The sequence below is a fragment of the Emiliania huxleyi genome, assembly GCF_000372725.1.
Source record: "Emiliania huxleyi CCMP1516 unplaced genomic scaffold EMIHUscaffold_5, whole genome shotgun sequence".
Lineage (NCBI taxonomy): Eukaryota > Haptophyta > Isochrysidales > Noelaerhabdaceae > Emiliania > Emiliania huxleyi.
The window spans coordinates 480,973-499,101 of NW_005198244.1; the positions used below are offsets into that span (position 1 = coordinate 480,973).

The window sequence follows — 18,129 nt, forward strand, 5'->3', positions numbered from 1 at the left end:
CACCTCCCCATCGCTCTCCTCCTCCTCCTCCTCCTCCTCCTCCTCGTCAGAGCTCAGCTCGATGGTTGCCGTCTTGACCGCCCTGCCGCCTCCCCGGCCTCTGCCGCCTCCGCCGCCGCCAGCCCTGCCGCCGCCTCCGCCGCCCCTCGCCCCGCCCCTCGCCCCGCCCCTCGCCCCTCCGCCGCCAGCGCGAGGCGTTGCAGCGGCGGCGTGGTCGGCCGGCCGAACGCGGCCGCGCGCCCCCAGCGGCGACGGCTCGTCGCTGCCGTCGCTGTCGGAGCTGTCGCGCTCAAGGCGCGTCTCATCGACATACCGATGCACGGTCCGCTCGCGGAACGAGCGACCGGACGCTCCTCCGCGCTCGCCGCCGCGCGCCGCACTCTCGCCGCCGCCGCCGCCGCCGCCGCCGCCGCCCTCCTCCTCCTCCTCCTCCTCCTCCTCCTCCGCCTCCGCCTCCGCCGCGCCGCCCGCCGCGCCGCCGCCGCCCGCCGCGCCGCCGCCGCCGCCGTACCGAGGAGGGTGCTGGTGCAGCGCGGCGTGCAGCGCTGGCGGGAGGCGGGAGGAGGCGTCGAGGCTGACCGCACCTCCCGAGGTCGGCTCGAAGGAGGCGTCGGAGAAGAGAAGAAGGGAGGTGAGCTCGTCCTGAGAAAGAATCAGTTAGGAGGCGTGAGCTGTGTCGTGATCACTCGGGTGCGAAGCAGCGGCGTGAGGTCGTCCTCGCACAGCAGCTGCTCCCCCTTGGGCAGCAGAGTCAGGTACCTGACTCATGATCCACACCGCATCACTCCTCTGGACTCGCACAGCAGTTGAACAGCAGTGTCAGGCACTTCGCGCGCGGGCGGACGACTGTGCCGCGCAGCCGCAAGCGGCCGGCGGGCCACTGCAGCACCATCTCCGGGTGCGGGCTGTCGAGCTTCTCGATCGAGCCGATTTCGCCGCCCGCGACCGGCGCGAGGTGGCCCGGAAGAGCAACCAGATAGCGCGCCTTTGCCTGCCCGCGCCCCTTTTTGTGCACCGGCACGCTCGCGCCGTCGCGCGACATCTTGCGCAACGCCTTGGACGCGTGCAGCACTGAGTACTCGAAGGGCGGCGCGCGGTCGGCGCGCACTGCGGCGGACGAGCGGACGAGCTGGCGGGAGGCCTCGTCCGCCGCCGCCTCGTCCGCCGCGTCATGCCCAGCCCTCTTCCCTCGAGCGGCGGCGGCGGGGCCCGGCGCAGCCGCCACGGCGCGCGCGGCCTGCGCCGCCACCGCCTTGCCTTTGCGCGCGGGCGGGGTCGGCGCCGCCCGCGCAGCGCCCGACCGCGCCGCACTCCTCTCCGCGGAGCGCGGCGGCGCCGTCTCGTCCGGCTGCCAGTCGCTGTCACTGCCGTCGCCTCCGTCCCGGCCGTCGTCCTCGGTCTCCTCTGCTTCGCTCGACTCCTCGCCAGCGCTGCCGCCGCTGCCGTCGCCGCCGCCGCCGCCGCCACTCTCGCCCCCATCGCTCTCGCCACCCTCCGAGCCCCCGCCTCCCTCCGCCGCCGCCTCCTCCTCTCCTGAGCCCGAGAGCGGTGGCTGTCAGAGCGAGTCGGCCGCCGACGGAGCCTCTCGGTCTCACTCACCTTGCTCGATCGCCGCGTCGATCGCGGTGGCGATGCGTGCCCTCTCTGACTTGAGCCCGCCGGGCGCGAACCCAAACTCTTCCTCGAGCTTCTCGCGGACCTATCAGAAGAGCAGGGGCCTGTGTTCGGCTGCTGCAGGCGTGGGAGGGCTTGCGGGATGGCACCGTTCGGGTGCTGAGCTCTTCCGTGCCGCTCTCGCGCAGCAGCCGCGAGACGGCGCCGCGGAGCTTGGCCGAGTCGAGCATCTCTGCCTGAGCAGGAAAGAACCGGCGGCCGGTGAGTGGTGGAGCGCGCGGTTGGGCTTTCGCGCCAGACAAGATGTGCGAAAGAAGAATTCGCGGTGGGGACTGGCGCGCACTGCAAGAAGAAATCTGGCCTCACACAACGGCACAAACCGACCCAGCCTCACGCGCACGACAGTGTCAGCCAGACAGACAGAAGTCAGAACCAACCAGACGCGACGATGACTGCACTCCAAGTGCTCCAAGACGACGGTCGGAAGCCACACGGGCGGGTCCTACGACCGATCGACGCATCGACCGTGCCGGTTCGGAGAGCGGCGGCCACTCCCTCGCCCCTCCCTCACAGCTCACACGAGAGACAGTCAGTCAGTGAATGAATGAACTCACTCACTCAAAACTCTGTAAGGATAAATAAAGAGGCGTAGGCGTCGGCGAGAAGCTCTGCGAGCTGGTCGCGCGATCGTACTGAGTCAACCTCGAGGGCGAGAGCATGTGTCTGGCCACCCTCCACGTGAACCACAACGGGGAGCAGTGCCTCGTCCGTCGCAGGACGGCTATACTTTGGCCCACGCCGCCGCGACCGGCGGCCGCGGCAGCAGTAAGCGGCGCCGCACACACCCAGCAAGAGCAGCCCCGCCAAGGCGCCGGACGCCGCAACGCGCAGGAGCCTCGCTCTCCGCGAAACAAAAGTGCCGCCGTATCCGTCGCGGCCGGGGCCACGGCGGTGCTCGGTTCCGTTGGGCTCATTCCCGAGGGGCGCCTGCAGGCGAGGATGGCAACGAGGCCGGTCGCACGCCGTGTGTGTGAGTGGTGTGCGCCTGCGGCCAGGGGGGGGGGGGGGGGCACCCGCTCTCTCCGCGGCCCTGCGCCGCCCGTGGCCGCGCTCGAAAAGGTTTGCACCCGCGCCGCTGTCGCCTCCTTGTCACCACCGCAAAAGACACATCCGCGGCACTTGCACCAGCCGCAGTGCGCAGCGCGCCGGTTGCCCGCGGCAGATAGCGCGTCCGAGCTCGCGGGCCAGAACAGGTGGGCATCTGCCTCGGCAGTGGAGACCTCATCTGCAGCGGGCATCTCGCCGGGCGAGTTAACGCCGCCGCCGCACCAGCTGGCGCATCCCACCCTATTGGTGTCCCCTGCCCGGTCGCTGTCGCACCAGCTGCCATCATGAGACTTGCCGCCGCCGGAACCGGACGCGCCCCCGCCGCCCTTGCCACCCGCACCGCCGAAGCCACTGTCGACCCTGACGGTGCCCGCTCTGTTGCCGCCTTCTCTCCTGCCCCCCCACTCGCCGCCCGAGAAGGCGCCGCCAGAGAAGGAAACCTCGTGATGCGGCGTCTGCGGCGACGGTGGAGGCGGTGGTGGTGGCGGCGGCAACGGCGGTGGTGGCGGTGGTGGCGGCGGTGCCGGTGGCGGCGGCGGTGGTGGCAGCGGCGGCGGCGACGGAGGCGGCGGCGGCGGCGGCAACGGCGGCAACGGCGGTGGTGGCAGTGACACCTCCGGGAGAGGTGACGGCAGGTCTAAGGACTCAGCCATCAAGGGCCTCCCGCCATCGCCGCCGACGGTGCTAGCACTACCACCGCCACTACCAACGCCAACGCCGCCACCACTCCTCCCGGCGCTTCTACTGCCCTCGCCGCCGGCAGCTCCCCTGACCTGGCCGCTGCCGACTGGCCTTCCTTCCCCTTTGCCTCCACCGCCTCCTCCCCCGCCTCGCTCGGGTGGAACCCATCAGAGAGATGGGTGGGCGGGACGAGCAACGACCCCTGCACGAGGTAGACGGCCTCGTCTCCAGCGGCGCGGCGCGCCTGCACCGCCGACGCGAGCTGCGTTCGTAGCTCCTGCAGCGTCGCGCCGAGCGGCCCCTCGCATGGTGTCTGAGAAGGCGGTCAGCGGAGGCGTCGTTAGCGGCGAGTGGGCTTCCAAACCACATAAATGTCTCGGAAATGTCTCGGAAAACGCCACCTCGTCATGCGGCGACGCCAGCGGCGTGATGACCACCAGCGGCACGGCGGGCGCGGCGGCACGCAACGCGGCGAGGAGGCCGCCCGCCGGCTGCGAGACCTCTCGGTCGCAAGCCTGCCAGTCGGCCAACCCGAGCAGCAGCGTGACGAGCGACGGCCGAGCGGCAGCGATGGCGCCTAGCACCGGCCGGTCGCACGGCGTGATTGACGGCGCCCCCATCGCGGAGCTTACGCGGTAGCAGTTTCGCCGGCAGCGGAGAGCGTTGTCCGTGCGCCAGGGATGCCAAGGTTGACCGCCGACCACCCGTCATTGAGGGCAGCGAGCCCTTGCGGATACCCCTCTGCTGCACAGAGGCCAGAGGTGGTGCCGTCGCCGTAAGCAACCAGCCGGGTGGCCAGCGGAGGACCGAGCGGGAGGAGTGAGGGTCGGCGTCCGCCAAGCGCCACCGGCATCTGGCTCTCCAGATGAAACCGCCTGAGCCGAACCGGAGCGCCCCATGGTAGATGCAGCGCGTAGGTGTGAGCGCCGCCGCCGCCGCCGCCGCCGCCGCCGCCGCCGCCAGCACCTCCTCCACCACTGCCAGTCCCGCCGCCTCCGCCGACACCAGCGACGGCGAGCTGCACCCGCACCTCGCCCAGAAAGCCACGTGTCGGCCCCGAGAGCTCCTCGTCCGGCCTCTCACCTTTGGCGTTGGGAGAGGAGGCAGGGTGGGCAGTGCCGGCAGAGGAATGAGCGCTCGGAACTGGTCCGGGAATTGGTCCGCGAGGGGGGGGGGAGGGGGGGGGGGGGGGGGGGCGATGATGCGTCATGGGAGGCTCGCCCCGTGCGAGCGGCGCGCCGGAAAGGGTCGTGTGTGGCGGCGGGTCGACCCACTTGCCGTCGACCTTCAGCCGTGCCTGGCATTGGTTTGGGCACGGCCGCAGCTCGTAGCAGCCCCCAGAAGGCATCGTAGGGCTGCGGCCGGGCGCAAGCGGCGTATGAGAGCCATACGAGGAGGCGATCTGGTAGTTGCGAGCATGGCTCCGTGCTAGGCACGCGCGAACGCGCCAGGTCACGCTATCTTCCGTGGTGAGGCACAGCGGTGAGGCACAGCGGTGTGGATGGTGCACCAGCGATGGGCGCACGGGTGAGAGCCGAGGTACTCCAGGACGGCATAGACGGCCGTGGCGTCGGTGCGCAGCGAGGCTATGACACCCGGGCTGGCGCCCGCGGTGCCCGGCGCGCCATCCATCACCAGTCTGGTCCGCGTGAAGGTCGCTCCCTCTTTGGTTGCGACTATGGGCCTGCGGCCGCAAGGCGGGACGCGTGCGTGGCGATCGCGCGCGCGTGGCTGGACGTTCCACACGAGTGCGGCGTGAGCGTGGATCCGCGTCTGTTGTGTGTCTGCTGGCGCCGCACCCTGCAACGCCGTCGTAGCGGACGCGTGGGTCGTCTGGCCACACGTTGAAGGAGAAGCCGACCTTCTCGCGTGGAGGCGGAGGCGGAGGCGGACGCTTCCCGCCGGTGGCGAATCCGGCCAGCAGGGCGAGCGTGACGCAGCCGCTGCGTCGCATACCTGTGCCGTGCCAGCGCGTGAGGCCCGACGCTCTCGGCCACGGCGGGCACTCATCGCGGACGTCGGTATCTGGGCGGCAGGCGGGACTAGAGTGGCACGCCGGTGCACGGATGGGGGCGCGAGCCGCCATCTTGGACTGTAAGGCGAGTATTTTTAACCGGGAGCTCGCCGCCGCCCCTACACCGCCGCCGCCGCCCTCCCGGTGGCAAATAATAGCCCAAGTCGAAGAGTGCGCCCCGCCCTCGGTATCTGGGCGGCAGGCGGGGCTAGAGTGGCACGCCGGTGCACGGATGGGGGCGCGAGCCGCCATCTTGGACTGTGAGGCGAGTGTTTGCAACCGGGAGCTCGCCGCCGCCCCTACACCGCCGCCGCCGCCCTCCCGGTGGCAAATAATAGCCCAAGTCGAAGAGTGCGCCCCGCCCTCGGTATCTGGGCGGCAGGCGGGACTAGAGTGGCACGCCGGTGCACGGATGGGGGCGCGAGCCGCCATCTTGGACTGTGAGGCGAGTATTTGCAACCGGGAGCTCGCCGCCGCCCCTACACCGCCGCCGCCGCCCTCCCGATGCGTCGGAGTCGACTCTCGACTGCACTGAGAGAGTTCATCCCACCATCAGCACCGTATTCGCCCACAGCATGCCATGAGATTCATATAGGTCTAGTGTACACATCAGCTCAGCGAGACCAATATCTCCAGCCTCCTTCATCTTGGCTGCTGCTTGGGAGCCAACACCTGTGCAAGTGAGTGTCAGAGTGGTCGGAACTCGGTGGGAGCATCCGTCATCATTCACGTTCACACGACTCTTCACACTCGCTCGAAAAAGTGAAATTTTGTTTCACATGAAATGTGAAGTGAAAGTGAAAGTGAAACCGATTCGCTGTTTCCATGTGAAATCACGAACCCTGCCAACCCCCCCCCGCCCCCCAAAGAGCCCAGTTGATGTATCTAAGCAAGGATGCTTCTTTCTCCACACCTTGTTTTTGAATCGTCAGCACTCTTCACTCTACCCCGGTGACCAGACTCCGCGTTACACGGCATTAGCTCACCGCGTGTTCGGACAGCATCGCAGTCTGCTCCGGCGTCGCGACGCGCCGCCCGACAAGCCGCGCCCATGTGCCCCAATACGCCTCCCCGCCCACCCCCGGGTCGGCCTCGGCGTACATCCAGTCCTCCCACTCGACCCACGTCCCGTACGCCTCTTTCAGGCTGCCGATCTCGTGCGGCCGAACGCCCGAGAGGCAGAGCAGCCCGCCTGGCGCGAGGTTGGCACAGAGGGAACAGACCATGCTCGGCCGAACCAGCTGCCCTACGAGGATGTTTGCCACCACAACATCCGCCGGAGGCACCTGGGAGAGGCACGCTCGAGGGTGTGCGGCCATACCTCCCCGCATCTCCCCCAATCTCGAGGGTCTGCGGCAGAATCCGTTGTGGTACGCAACCTCGACCGAAACCTCGGCAGACTGTACTCTTGATCACCCCGATCACCCCATTTTTCGCTATGATCACTCCCTTCAAGGGGGGGGGGGGGGGGTCCAGTCCGAGCCTGACCTTTCTTCACCTTCTGTATCACCCCTTCATCAGTGTGGGAGGGTCAAGGTGATCATGGGTAGGGATGACTGGGGTGAACTTGTTGAGGTGTCGAGGTTGCGTGTTTGGGGCTTCACAAAGTTGCCAGGTCCAGCCGGCGGAGTGGCTTGTGTGTGTGTGCGTGTGTGTGTGTGTGTGTGTGTGTGTGTGTGTCCCGCGCTCGAGAGCGCAGATATAGGGAGATGTGGGGATATGTGGGGAGATGTGGGGATATGTGGGGAGATGTGGGGATATGTGGGGAGATGTGGGGATATGTGGGGAGATGTGGGGATATGTGGGGAGATATGGGGAGATATGGGGAGATGTGGGGAGACATGGGGAGATATGGGGAGATGTGGGGAGATATGGGGAGATATGGGGAGATATGGGGAGATATGGGCGAGCCGCGCGCGAGAGCGCCGGTGTCCTGTGCGTACGGCCAGGCTGTGTGTCACTTCTCTCACTCTCTGGCGCACCAGCCCGCCCGGCACCACCTCGCGCACGTGCAGCAGCTCGGCGCGCTGCTCGACGCCTAGATCTCGTGGCGATCTCGGGGTGATCTCGTGGCGATCTCGTGGCGATCTCGTGGTGACCTCGGGGTGATCTCGTGGTGAGGTGATGGGGTGAGGTGATGGGGTGAGGTGGAGGCGCTCGGGGCGACCTCGGGGTGACCTCGGGGTGATCTCCGCCACGCTACTCGGCCGCCGTTCAGCTCCAAATTGGCGGCGGCCACCACGAGCGCCTCCGCGTCGACGTCGACGGCGGTCGCCTTTGCGGCGCCCGAGATTGCCCGAGATTAGCCGAGGTTACGCGAGGTTACGCGAGATGACCCCAGAGGACGACGGGTCACCTTTGAGGCGCCGAGGGCGAGGGCGCCGGCCGCCAGCACGCCGCTGCCGCACCTTGGGAGATGTGGGGAGATATGGCGAGATGTGGTCTCCGTCGCCGGCGAGGCTTGCCTACGCGGAGAGAGCAGCGCACAAGGGTCACAGAGGTGGCTCGTCCCACACCTTCGCAAAGCTTCGTCGCCAGGCGAGGTTTGCCGAGATTCCGAGCTCGACACGGATCCCCTCGACGACCCACTCCTTGGCACGGGCGGCCACAGCCCCCTCCCCTCCTCCTCCCTCTCCTGCTGCTGCTGCTGCTGCTGCTGCTTCCTCTCCTCCTCCTCCTCCTCCCTCTCTTCCTCCTCTTCCTCCTCCTCCTCCTCCTCCTCCCTCACCTCCTCCTCCATCACCTCATCCACCACCACCACCACCACCACCACCACCTCCTCCTTCCTCATATACTGCTGCTGCAGCTACTACAAACGCTGCCGAAGCCACTGCTGCTCCACCGAGACGGCCGCCTCACAAGCCCACTCCAGAGCTGCCAGCAGCCTCCACCTCCCGGTACGCGCACGGCGCAGCCCCGCTCGCCCCTGCCTTCCGCGCCCCATACCTCCCCATATCTCGCCATATCTCGCCATACCTCGCCCCTCCCCTCCGGGCCTCGCCCCTCCCCGCACCGCTGCGCGACGCCACGCGCCAGCCGGTTCCGCTCCCCGCCTCTTCCCTCCTGCTGCCGCGCCGCCACGCACTCCACGCCAGCTGCAGCCGCAAGGCGACGAGGTCGGCCGCCATCTGCAGCGGCGTGAGCGGCGTCACCTGTCCATTCGACTGCCCGCGCTGACCCCAGATCACGCGAGAGAACCCGAGAGTGCGGCGTGAGCAGCGTCGCCAGTCACGAGCGCACCGAGGTCGTGGGCGTGTCGTGGGCGTGTCGTGGGCGTGTCGTGGGCGTGTCGTGGGCGTGTCGTGGGCGTGTCGTGGGCGCGTCGTGGGCGCGTCGTGGGCGTGTCGTGGGCGTGTCGTGGGCGTGTCAGCCGATGGGCACCTTCGACCCCTCGACGTCGCGCCACGCCACCGGCACCGAGGCGATGCGGTAGCCTCTGGCCTGCGGACGGGGCGCAAACCGGATCAGAAGCGGGCATGGGCGGCCCCAGCGAACATCTCAGGGCCATGCGGTAACCGCGTCGGTGGCCTCGAGACCTCGGGGGGGCCGAAATCGGCGATTTCGGCCGAGGGACGGGTGGGGCGGGCCATCGGTAACCGCGTTTGGCCCGCCCGGGGAATGTGCCTGTCTAAAAGCGCCTCCGGCCGCGCGCCTAACCTCTGGTGATCCCGGCTGATCTCGTGTGATCTCGGCCGATCTCCGTCGATCTCGGCACAATCTCGCCTGCGCGAGGGCGAGGAGCTGCACATCGTATGCCCAGCCGCGGATCTGCAGCGACGGGAAGAGCTCGCGCGCCTAGAGAAAGAAGAGACACACGGGTGGGGAACGAAGTGCGCAGGCACGGGAGGGGAGCCAGCGCGCGCGCCGCGCGGCGGGAGAGAAGCTTGAAGCCGCACTGAGTGTCAGGCACGCCCCGGACGCACGTCGACGCGAGAGCCGCAAAGACGACTCCCATCAGCCTCCTCGCGGCGGGCCGAGCGGCGAGAGCCGCGGCGCGGCAGCCGACGGCCATCTCGCAGCCGCGCGCGCCCACCCGCCGCTCGAGCGCGGACAGCGCCGAAAGGGGCGTGGCGCCGTCCGCGTCGAGGAGGAGCAGGAGGTCGCCTCGCGCCGCCGCCGCGCCGGCGGCGAGGGCAGCGCCCTTGCCGCGATTGGCCCCACGGCCGGAGGAGAGGAGCCGCAGCCGCGGCTCCGCCGCCAGCCGCGCTGCGACGAACTCGCAAGTTGAATCGTGGGAGCCGTCGTCCACCACGATGATCTCCCACGGGCCGCGCCGGGTGGTCGACAGGTGAGCGAGCGACTCCTCGAGCGTGCGCGGAAGCCTCTCTGCCTCGTCGTACGCAGGGATGATCACAGAGAGAGACGCGGTGCCGACAGTGCACTGCGCGGCCGGCGACCGCGGCGATGGCAACCGGAGCGCGGGAGGTCGCATCGTGTGCGATTTTTTTCTCTAGTTCTCGAGGTTCTCGAGGTGGATATCCTTTGGCCGCGTTGGGTAGCGAGGATTGGTGTAACCCGAGCCACGGAGGCGTGTTTTCTGGCGGCCGACCGTCAGTGCACGGAGTTGCCACTTCTCCGACTGCCCCGGCTAGTTCCCGAGGTCGTCGGGTGTGACCCCTTCGTCCCCCGACGCCCGCCCGCCCGACCACCCATTCCCATCACCATCTCACATACCTTCATATAGGCGCTCGAGACTTCCTCTCGCTGCCTACTCGCTGCCTCGAGGGAGGAGGGGAAGACGTTGGGCGTGCGCCACTGCGCGCGCCTGTCACTGAGGCCCCTCCCCGAAAGGCAAGTGTTAGCCACAAGAAACCGAGACCCCTCCCCACCGCCCTGATCCCCCCACCCCCTTGCTCCCCTCCCCCCCTCGGGAGGGCCGAACTGAGGCGCCCGAGGGGACCCCGCAATTCCCTTCCCCCCTCGGAGGGCCGGACTGAGGCGTCGAGGGCCCCACTCTTTCCTTCGCATAGCGGCCACTCTTCGGATCGCTGGTCGAGCGACCCGGGGGATGCCCCGCGCGCCTGACCCAGGCGCGGAAACGAATCTGCGAGGCGTGGCCGCTCATGCGGCCCGATGGGGAGGAGGGGAAGACGTAGGGCGTGCTTGCGCGCCTTTCCGAGGCCCCTCCAACCCACCCGCGCTAGGTCTCGGGTTTGACGCATGGGGTCACTCCCGCGAAACCCGTGAACTAGCCGGGGCAGTCGGAGAAGGGGCAACTCCGTGCACTGACGGTCGGCCGTCAGAAAACACGCCTCCGTGGCTCGGGTTACACCAATCCTCGCTACCCAACGCGGCCAAAGGATATCCACCTCGAGAACCTCGAGATTTCATCGGGGTTGCGCGCTCTGCTTCCGCAGGGCGGCTAGGCAGCGACCGAACCGGGTGCATGCTGCACCTCCGGCGCTCCACCACCGACATCGCCCTTGGAGGCGGCGCAGAGCATGCGACGGCGCGGCCTCCCTTTCTGCACCGCCTCGCAAACTCGGTCGCGGAGGTGGTGCCGCCCGAGGAGCTCGACGCGGTGAGCATGTCAGCGACTGACCGGCTGGTTGCCTGGCTCTCCGGCTGGGGGCCGCTCGTCACCTCGCTGACAGAGGCTCAGCTCGCCGACCCTGCAAGCCGCCGCTCACAGCGATGGAGCAACGCCCCACGCTCCTCCGCTGCACATGATCGCGGCTCAGCCCGCGGCTCAGCCCGCGGCTCAGCCCGCGGCTCCGCCCGTGATTCGGTCCGCGGCTCGCTCCGCCACTCAACGATCAAGGTGCAGGCCACGCTCGGAGTCGGCGTCAAGTCTGTCCGCGGCCAACTCGGCCGCGCCTCGCCAAATGTGCGGATCCCTCGCCCTATCTATTCCGCGCATCCGTCCCATGCCCCGACGCCACCTATCCACTCAGCGCCCCCTCCTTGTCCCCGCCATCGCTCAACTGCTTGTGGCTAGGCATTTGTCGACGCGTGCGCCGACGCGCTCGCGCGAGAGGCTCTGCAGGTGCGGCCGCCTCCCCTTGCCCGCCTCCCAGGGCCAGCTGCCTATCTCGTCGCTGCTGCGGCTCTCACTGCTACTGTCCCGATTCACCACCGCTGCAATCGCCGCCGTTTGGTCTGAGCCACTCGCCGAATGCGCAACTCGCTGCTGCCCCTCTCGAGACATCCACTCCCTACTGCTGCAGGAGCTGCGCGGTGATACAGATGGCGACAAGCGGGCCGCGAGGTTCTCCGACGCCCTTTCGCCCTTTCGGGAGCGCGAGCCGTCGTGGTGGGAGTCGGTGCAGCTGTGGCTCTTCACCACGAGCGAGGTGGCGAGATTCGCGGAGAGCAGCCGAGATATCTCGCTTCATCACGCGCAAAGATTCTCCGCGCACCCTCCGCGCACCCACCCTCACGTCTCCCCCGCTGCTTGTGCAGCTCTCTTTCTCTCGCGCGCGCCTCCCACCGGCCTGACGCGTCAGCTAGCCGCCTTCACGCCCGCGCCTGGCTGCGAGCAGGAGCGGGAGGAGCTGGCGCGGGCGGTGCGGCGCGGCGCGGCGGAGGAGAAGCTGGCGGCGGCACAGGCGTGGCGGCAGTCTATCCGCGAGTCGGCGCGCCGCTCGACGCTCCGCTCCTCGCGCCGCTCCCTCGGCCCAGCCCAGGCGGCCACCGCAGAGCATGCGCCGCCCGTCAAGCCCGCCCTGCCCGCCGCGGCGGGGTCGTCTCTCTCGTCTCTCTCCTCCCTCTCCTCCCTCTCCTCCCTCTCCGCGCAGCCGCCGAGCGGCGCGCCAGCGGCAGATGTGGCCCCTCCGCTGCCCCGCCTGCCGCCCGAGCCCGAAGGCGCGCGAGGCGGCGAGCCGACCGATGCTTGTGCTGACCACGCCAGCACCGACGCGGAGCGCCCGCCGCCCGAGCTGGCGTGGCGGGACGAGTCGGCCGACACGCCGCGGTTCGCCGTTTGAGTCTCGGCAAGTGGCATATACCCACGGCTTTGTGCACGCAGCACGGGTCTCGGGTGCGTGTGGCGCCAGCTCGAACGTCGAAGGCGGCTACCGTGTGGGTGTGGCTGTGTGCGTTTCGGATCGAATGGGCGCGGGTGCGCAGAGGTACCGCGGGATTTTTTAAATTTTGCCGCGGCAGGCGAGACGAGGAGGACGGAGGCGAGGGCAGAGACGCAGAGTGAGAGTCCAGAGACAGCGCCGCATTCGGCGGAGGCGACAACGATGGAGAAGGGGAGGGAACGAAAACACGCACAGAGGATGAGGATATAAACTGGGACGACGCAGCGGAAGGGATAGACGAGGGAATCGAGGGACCGGAGGGCTTTCGCGACAGCGACGATGACGACGAAGGCAGGGGAGGAGACGGAGGGGCGACACGCAGGAGGAGCAAAATCGCGAACGGCCCGAGCAGAGAGGGCGACGGCGGAGCACGAGGGGGCAACGGAAACGCTACCAATGACGCGAACCGAGGCATGGGCGACGACGGGGACGGGGAGGGCGACAGCGACGTCGAGGTTGACGCAACGGTATCGAGAGCGCCACCCAAAAGGTCGCGGACAGCCATGGAGGTCACCGAATGGAGGGCGAACGGCACGACACGAAAAGGCAGGGCGAGGCGGATGGAGAAAGAAGTGCCGAGGAGGCCATGGTGGAGGGGAGGGACGGGAGGACGAAAGAAGGGCGAGGAGGACGGGCGGCCCGCACAGACCGCGAGCAGACAGCGCCTGCTGGCCATCTCGAGACATTCGCAAAGAACGCTAGCTACATGGGAGGGCTTCGTGAAGGATGGATTGAAAAACATTCGAACAAAGAAGAGGCGACGGGAGGAACCGGCAGAGGATGCAGTGACGTGACACACACACACACACACACACACACACACACACACACACACACACACACACACACACACACACACACACACACACACACACACACACACACACACACACACACACACCGCTCACCCACGCGCACCGGGCCTTGCACTTTGAATGCCGTGGGGCTCCTGTCGTCAGACGTGGAAGGCTTTTGCCGCGTACAGTCTGTACAGCTCGTCGACAGACGACGCAGGGCAGACGATGTGGAGGCGGAGCGGACGCGCAGGGCGAGACGAGGGAGGGAGCAGGACTTTGCGGAGATCAGCAGGAGGATGTACGAAGAGATTAGGAGCAGCAGGGACCCGAGGGACCATGTGGAAGACGGCTAGAGTGCTAGTCTCTCCCCCATCGGGAGGACGACCCCGGCTAGTCGCCGACCACACCCACAAAGAACCCTGCACAAAGATCGCACGGGCGGGGATCTGTTCCTTTTTACCCATCTCACAACAACAACATGTACATGTACATGTCCGTTTTATTTGTTTTGGAACAGCTCAATCCGTGCGGGACGCTCAATAGCATTACTTGGCACGACGCCCGTTGGGGGGGCACGCGTGACCCACGGCCACAGGCCAACCGATGCCATCACACATCCTCGCGGCCTTGCATCGAGCCGTGCATGTCAGCTGCGTGAGCGCGCGCGTGCGATTAAGCTGCTGGACCTCGCGCAAGATCGGATGTTGGTTGGTGACCAGCCGCGGGAAGCGCTTGTTATCACGGCTCGTGTGGCAAAGCGTCCAGTTGTGTTGCCGCGCGTGCGGTGAGGTGACAATGTTCCACTTCCGCGGGGGGCCATCGACGCAAGTGAGGGTGCTGGCCACGTGGGCGTACTGGTCGACTGGAACCAGCGCCGCGACCGCATCGTAGAACCACAGCGTACTGGCGTCTCTCAAGTCCGGCCTGTTGGAGTCTATCCCATGCACGACGAGCGTCTCGCCGGGGACGAGGGATGCATAGGTTGTCCACTTGAAGACCTCGTCCATCATGCGCAGGTGCACGGCCACCAGCTCACGCGAGTGCGCGAATGCCTGCACGATGAGCCAACCCATCGAGACGTCCGTCGTCATGGCGCACTTGCCGCGTGCGCGCAAGTGGGTCACGCCGTGGAGCAGAGCATGGCGTGGCTCGATGTAGTCGAAGAGGCGCGACACCGCGCGCGGGCTCAGGAAGACAAATCCGCCGAACGCAAAGGCGAAGGAGCGCATTGGGTCGGCCATGCGGACCGGGCCGATGGAGTAGCCCGTGTGGATCCCGCTCGACTCGTTGTAGCCGTGCGCGTGCTCGAAGCTGCCGCCGTACGCTGGACGGCTGCCGACGACGGTCGCTGCGCGCCGTAGGAAAAGTGCCATGCGCACGGGATCGAGCCACGTGTCGCGATCGATATAGCCGACGAACGGCAGCCGCGCGTACGCGGGGTTGCGCATCGCGTGCGCGAACCACTGGAGTATCTTGAGCACGCACTGGTTGCCTTCGGTGTGGTGGTGCTTGCTGCGCTCGATCTCGAGGACGTTCCACTTGAGGCCATTGAGCAGGGCGACGCAACCCGCGCAATGGCTGGACGGATCCGGCGGCGGCGCCTCGTGCGCGAAGGCCAAGTAGCGGAAGAGCAGCACATCTGCTGCCGCTGCCGTAGGCAGGTAGTGCGAGGCCCATAGGAGCGTCGTGACGTCGCGCCAAGGGTCTGGCGTGAGCACGCCGAAAGCGGCGACTGCGCGTGGTGGGGCTTGGGGATGCATGCGGTGGCGCGTGGAGCCGTCTGTCAAGTACTCGGTGGCACGTGTGCCAAACAGGAGGGACTTATTGCGCATCTGGCCGATATCCCAAGGAGAGGACCGAGATGAGCGTGTGCCAGTATCTTCGGCCCTCGCCAGCATTAGCGTCAGCCAGCTACTCGGCCAGCACTCAAGTCGACCGTGCGTGGGCGGGTGGGCGAGTGGTCCTATTGGCGCCGATGACACGCAAAGTTTTCGTTACGCGCACCCCCCTAGGGGTCAGGGCTCTCTAGCCCGTAACCCGATGCCGATCATCCGGCCCGCTAGGTGCGCTTCTGAGCTCCCCGGCCCTGGATGTGAGGTTACCGACTGCACTCCAAGTGCTCCAAGGATTTTACTGTGAATGACACCCCCCCCCCCCAGGTTGCCACGACGAGCTCGAGCACGCTTCTATACGCTCGCCGAGCCTTCCTTTCCATCCCATTAGGCAGCCTGCGCTGGGAACGGTGGCGGTCAGAGGCAAAGCCTACGAGGGGTGGTGGAACCACATGTCACGGCTACTGCCGGCTCGACCCCACGAACCCACGATAGCCTCCGAAGGCTGACTTTGCGGCACCATCATCGGACGATGTCGACGAGTTGGGTCGCTCTCGCGGTAGCCAGATGACCTCTCTTCCTAGGAGCATCTCGGCCATGGCCGCAGGGTCCAGGGAGCGCGGGGGAGGGCGCTGGAAGCAACAGCCAACACGGAGCTCCGATTCCGTTGGAGTATGGAGACGTTTTCAAGATTAGCGCGTCTCAGTGAAATGGCACTAGCCCATATTTTAATGCATTTTTTATCGCCGGCGAGGCGCGAGTGAGAGCTCGCTCGTTACAACATCACGTCAAAGAGCACATCACTCGCAAGACGGCGCGCCAACCATGTCCATGATCCATCAAGCATCGTGCACCGGGTCTCGGACGCCCCGACCTAGTCCCCCGACAGACCTCCAACACGCCGCACAGAGCCGCGAGCGCAAGAGCCACACCGGCGGCGGGCAGCACGCCTCACGGGGCATGCCACGCCGCGCACACAGCCCCGCTCCCCCAAACCCCCGAACCCCCGCGTGCAGCACCTGTGTGTGTGCGCGTGCGCGATCCTCCCGGGACGGGAGCCCCGAGGACGGGCGCCCCGAGGCGGGCGGGGGCGCGATCCCACCGCCAGCGACACGCACCAAACCTAGTACGCGCAGAGCGCGTGCCAGCACCGAGCGCCAAGCAGCCACGGGCCAGCACCCGGGCCAGCGCGAAGGCCGCAGGCGCAAGGCGCCTGCGCCGCCTCTCAGATCAGCCTCCGCCGCTTCTTTGCAAGGTCTCCCTCGCGCCCCGCCCCGGAGGGCCCTGCGCTCGGCCCCGCGCTCGCGCCGGCGCCAGCCCCGCCCCCCGTGCCTCCTCCCGCGCTGCTGCTACCCTCTGCCACGTCGGCCGCCGCGCCCGCGAGCGAGGAAGCGGCCTCGCACCGCACGCCGCTGCCACCCTGCGGCTCCGCCCCCTCCACCGCCGCCCCCTCCACCGCCGCCTCGGCCGCCGCCGCCTCGGCCGCCGCCGCCATCGCCGCCTCCGACTGCGCCGCGGCGAGGGCAGCCTCGTGGATCGTACGCCACCTGCGCACAGCAGGACGCGAGAACGGCCTTCATTAGGCGGCGACGGTGCGCCGGCGACGGTACTGGCGGGGGCGGGAGCAGCAGCGGAGGCGAGGGCGGCTTGACAAGTACAGGTGAGAGGCGGCGGCGGCAAGTGCGGTGGTGGAGTGGGGCGAGGGAGGTGCGGTGGTGGAGTGGGGTGAGGGAGGTGTGGTGGTGGAGTGGGGCGAGGGAGGTGCGGGGCGCGCCGTCTGGCATGGTCCTCCGCCACCGCCGCCCGCCGAGCGATCTCCTCGAGGTGCCTGTGCCATTAATTAGTCGTTAATTAGTCATTGATTAATGATCTCCTCGAGGTGCCTGTGTCGTCGGGAGGTGGCCGAGCTCAGCCGAGGTGCAGCCGAGATCGGCCGAGATGATGATGCCCGCTCCCCCCCCCCCCCGCCGAGGTGCAGCCGAGGTGCAGCCGAGGTGCAGCCGAGGTGCAGCCGAGGTGCAGCCGAGGTGCAGCCGAGGTGCAGCCGAGATGCCCCCCCCCCCCCCTTCCCCCGGTGCCTCGCGGAGCCGCTGACCGGCTCGTCCTCGAGCGAGCCTGCGTCAAAAGGGGCGAGAGGAGTCTCGCGTCAGAGACGGACCCGACACGGACCCCGCCCAAGGACGGCGGATCTCGGAGCATCTCGGGACGATCTGAGCGCGCCAATCAAATCTTCGAGCGGGATCGGCTCGACGTCATCCGCAGCAGCAGCAGCCGCCGCCTCCTCCACCGCCTCCTCCGCCGCCATCGCCTCGGCCTCGGCCTGCATCTCGGCGAGGGCGGCCGCCTCGGCCGCCGCCGCCTCGGCCGCCGCCGCGGCTTCCGCCGCCGCAGCAGGCGGCCCGACGGGTGCAGCGGCGTCCGTCGGCAAGGCGGCGGCGGCGGCGGCGGCGGCGGCGTGCGAGGCGCGGGAGGGCCGCTGGCGTGCGGCGCGTGCAGCGTCGGCGGCCTCCTTCTCCGCACGGACGGCGGCGAGGGAGGCCTCGGCGGTGGCGCGGAAGCAGGTGGCAAGCTCTTCCACCACGCTCGCGCGCGTCGTCGGGTCGGCGGCGAGGAAGGCGGCCACCTACTCTCGGGTACATCTCGGGTACATCTCGGGTGAATCTCGGGTGAATCTCGGGTGAATCTCGGGTGAATCTCGGGCGAATCTCGGGCGAATCTCGGGTGAGTCTCGTCAGGGCGCGTCGAGAGCGCCGTCACGTGACGTGCTGAATACGCCGACCTCAGGGCACGAACACGGTATTGTGCAGAGCATTCAGAGCGTGAGTACGGCCGAATACAGCGGAGTACGTGCCTCTCTCGAGTGCTAGATGTGAGGGAGATGTGGGGGAGATATGGGGGAGATATGGGGAGGTGTGTCCTCTCGAGTGCTAGATATGGGGGAGATGTGGGGGAGATATGGGGGAGATATGGGGAGGTGTGTCCTCTCGAGTGCTAGATGTGGGGGAGATGTGGGGGAGATATGGGGGAGATATGGGGAGGTGTGTCCCTCTCAAGTGCTA

General features: G+C 68.0%; 3 protein-coding genes across 3 annotated transcripts; 1 reads left to right on the plus strand and 2 right to left on the minus strand.

The window, feature by feature from the left end:
• Nucleotides 1-781: 781 nt before the first annotated feature.
• On the minus strand, nt 782-1,844 carry EMIHUDRAFT_197012 (hypothetical protein; the record flags this gene model as incomplete). Its single annotated transcript, XM_005766954.1, has 3 exons — nt 782-1,188; nt 1,600-1,699; nt 1,764-1,844. 3 exons carry the CDS (start codon nt 1,842-1,844, stop codon nt 782-784), a joined length of 588 nt encoding a protein of 195 aa, XP_005767011.1.
• A 4,477-nt stretch (nt 1,845-6,321) lies between these two features.
• EMIHUDRAFT_448133 (hypothetical protein) lies at nt 6,322-9,848 on the minus strand (the record flags this gene model as incomplete). The annotated part of the gene is made up of 12 exons (XM_005766955.1): nt 6,322-6,702; nt 6,833-6,865; nt 7,399-7,454; nt 7,595-7,691; nt 7,773-7,824; nt 7,913-8,007; nt 8,259-8,301; nt 8,507-8,589; nt 8,798-8,857; nt 9,140-9,211; nt 9,340-9,428; nt 9,578-9,848. 12 exons carry the CDS (start codon nt 9,846-9,848, stop codon nt 6,394-6,396), a joined length of 1,260 nt encoding a protein of 419 aa, XP_005767012.1. The 3' UTR covers nt 6,322-6,393.
• Nucleotides 9,849-10,802: 954 nt separating this feature from the next.
• On the plus strand, nt 10,803-12,342 carry EMIHUDRAFT_96292 (hypothetical protein; the record flags this gene model as incomplete). Its single annotated transcript, XM_005766956.1, has 4 exons — nt 10,803-11,243; nt 11,355-11,402; nt 11,584-11,709; nt 11,899-12,342. 4 exons carry the CDS (start codon nt 10,803-10,805, stop codon nt 12,340-12,342), a joined length of 1,059 nt encoding a protein of 352 aa, XP_005767013.1.
• Between the last annotated feature and the right edge of the window lie 5,787 nt (nt 12,343-18,129).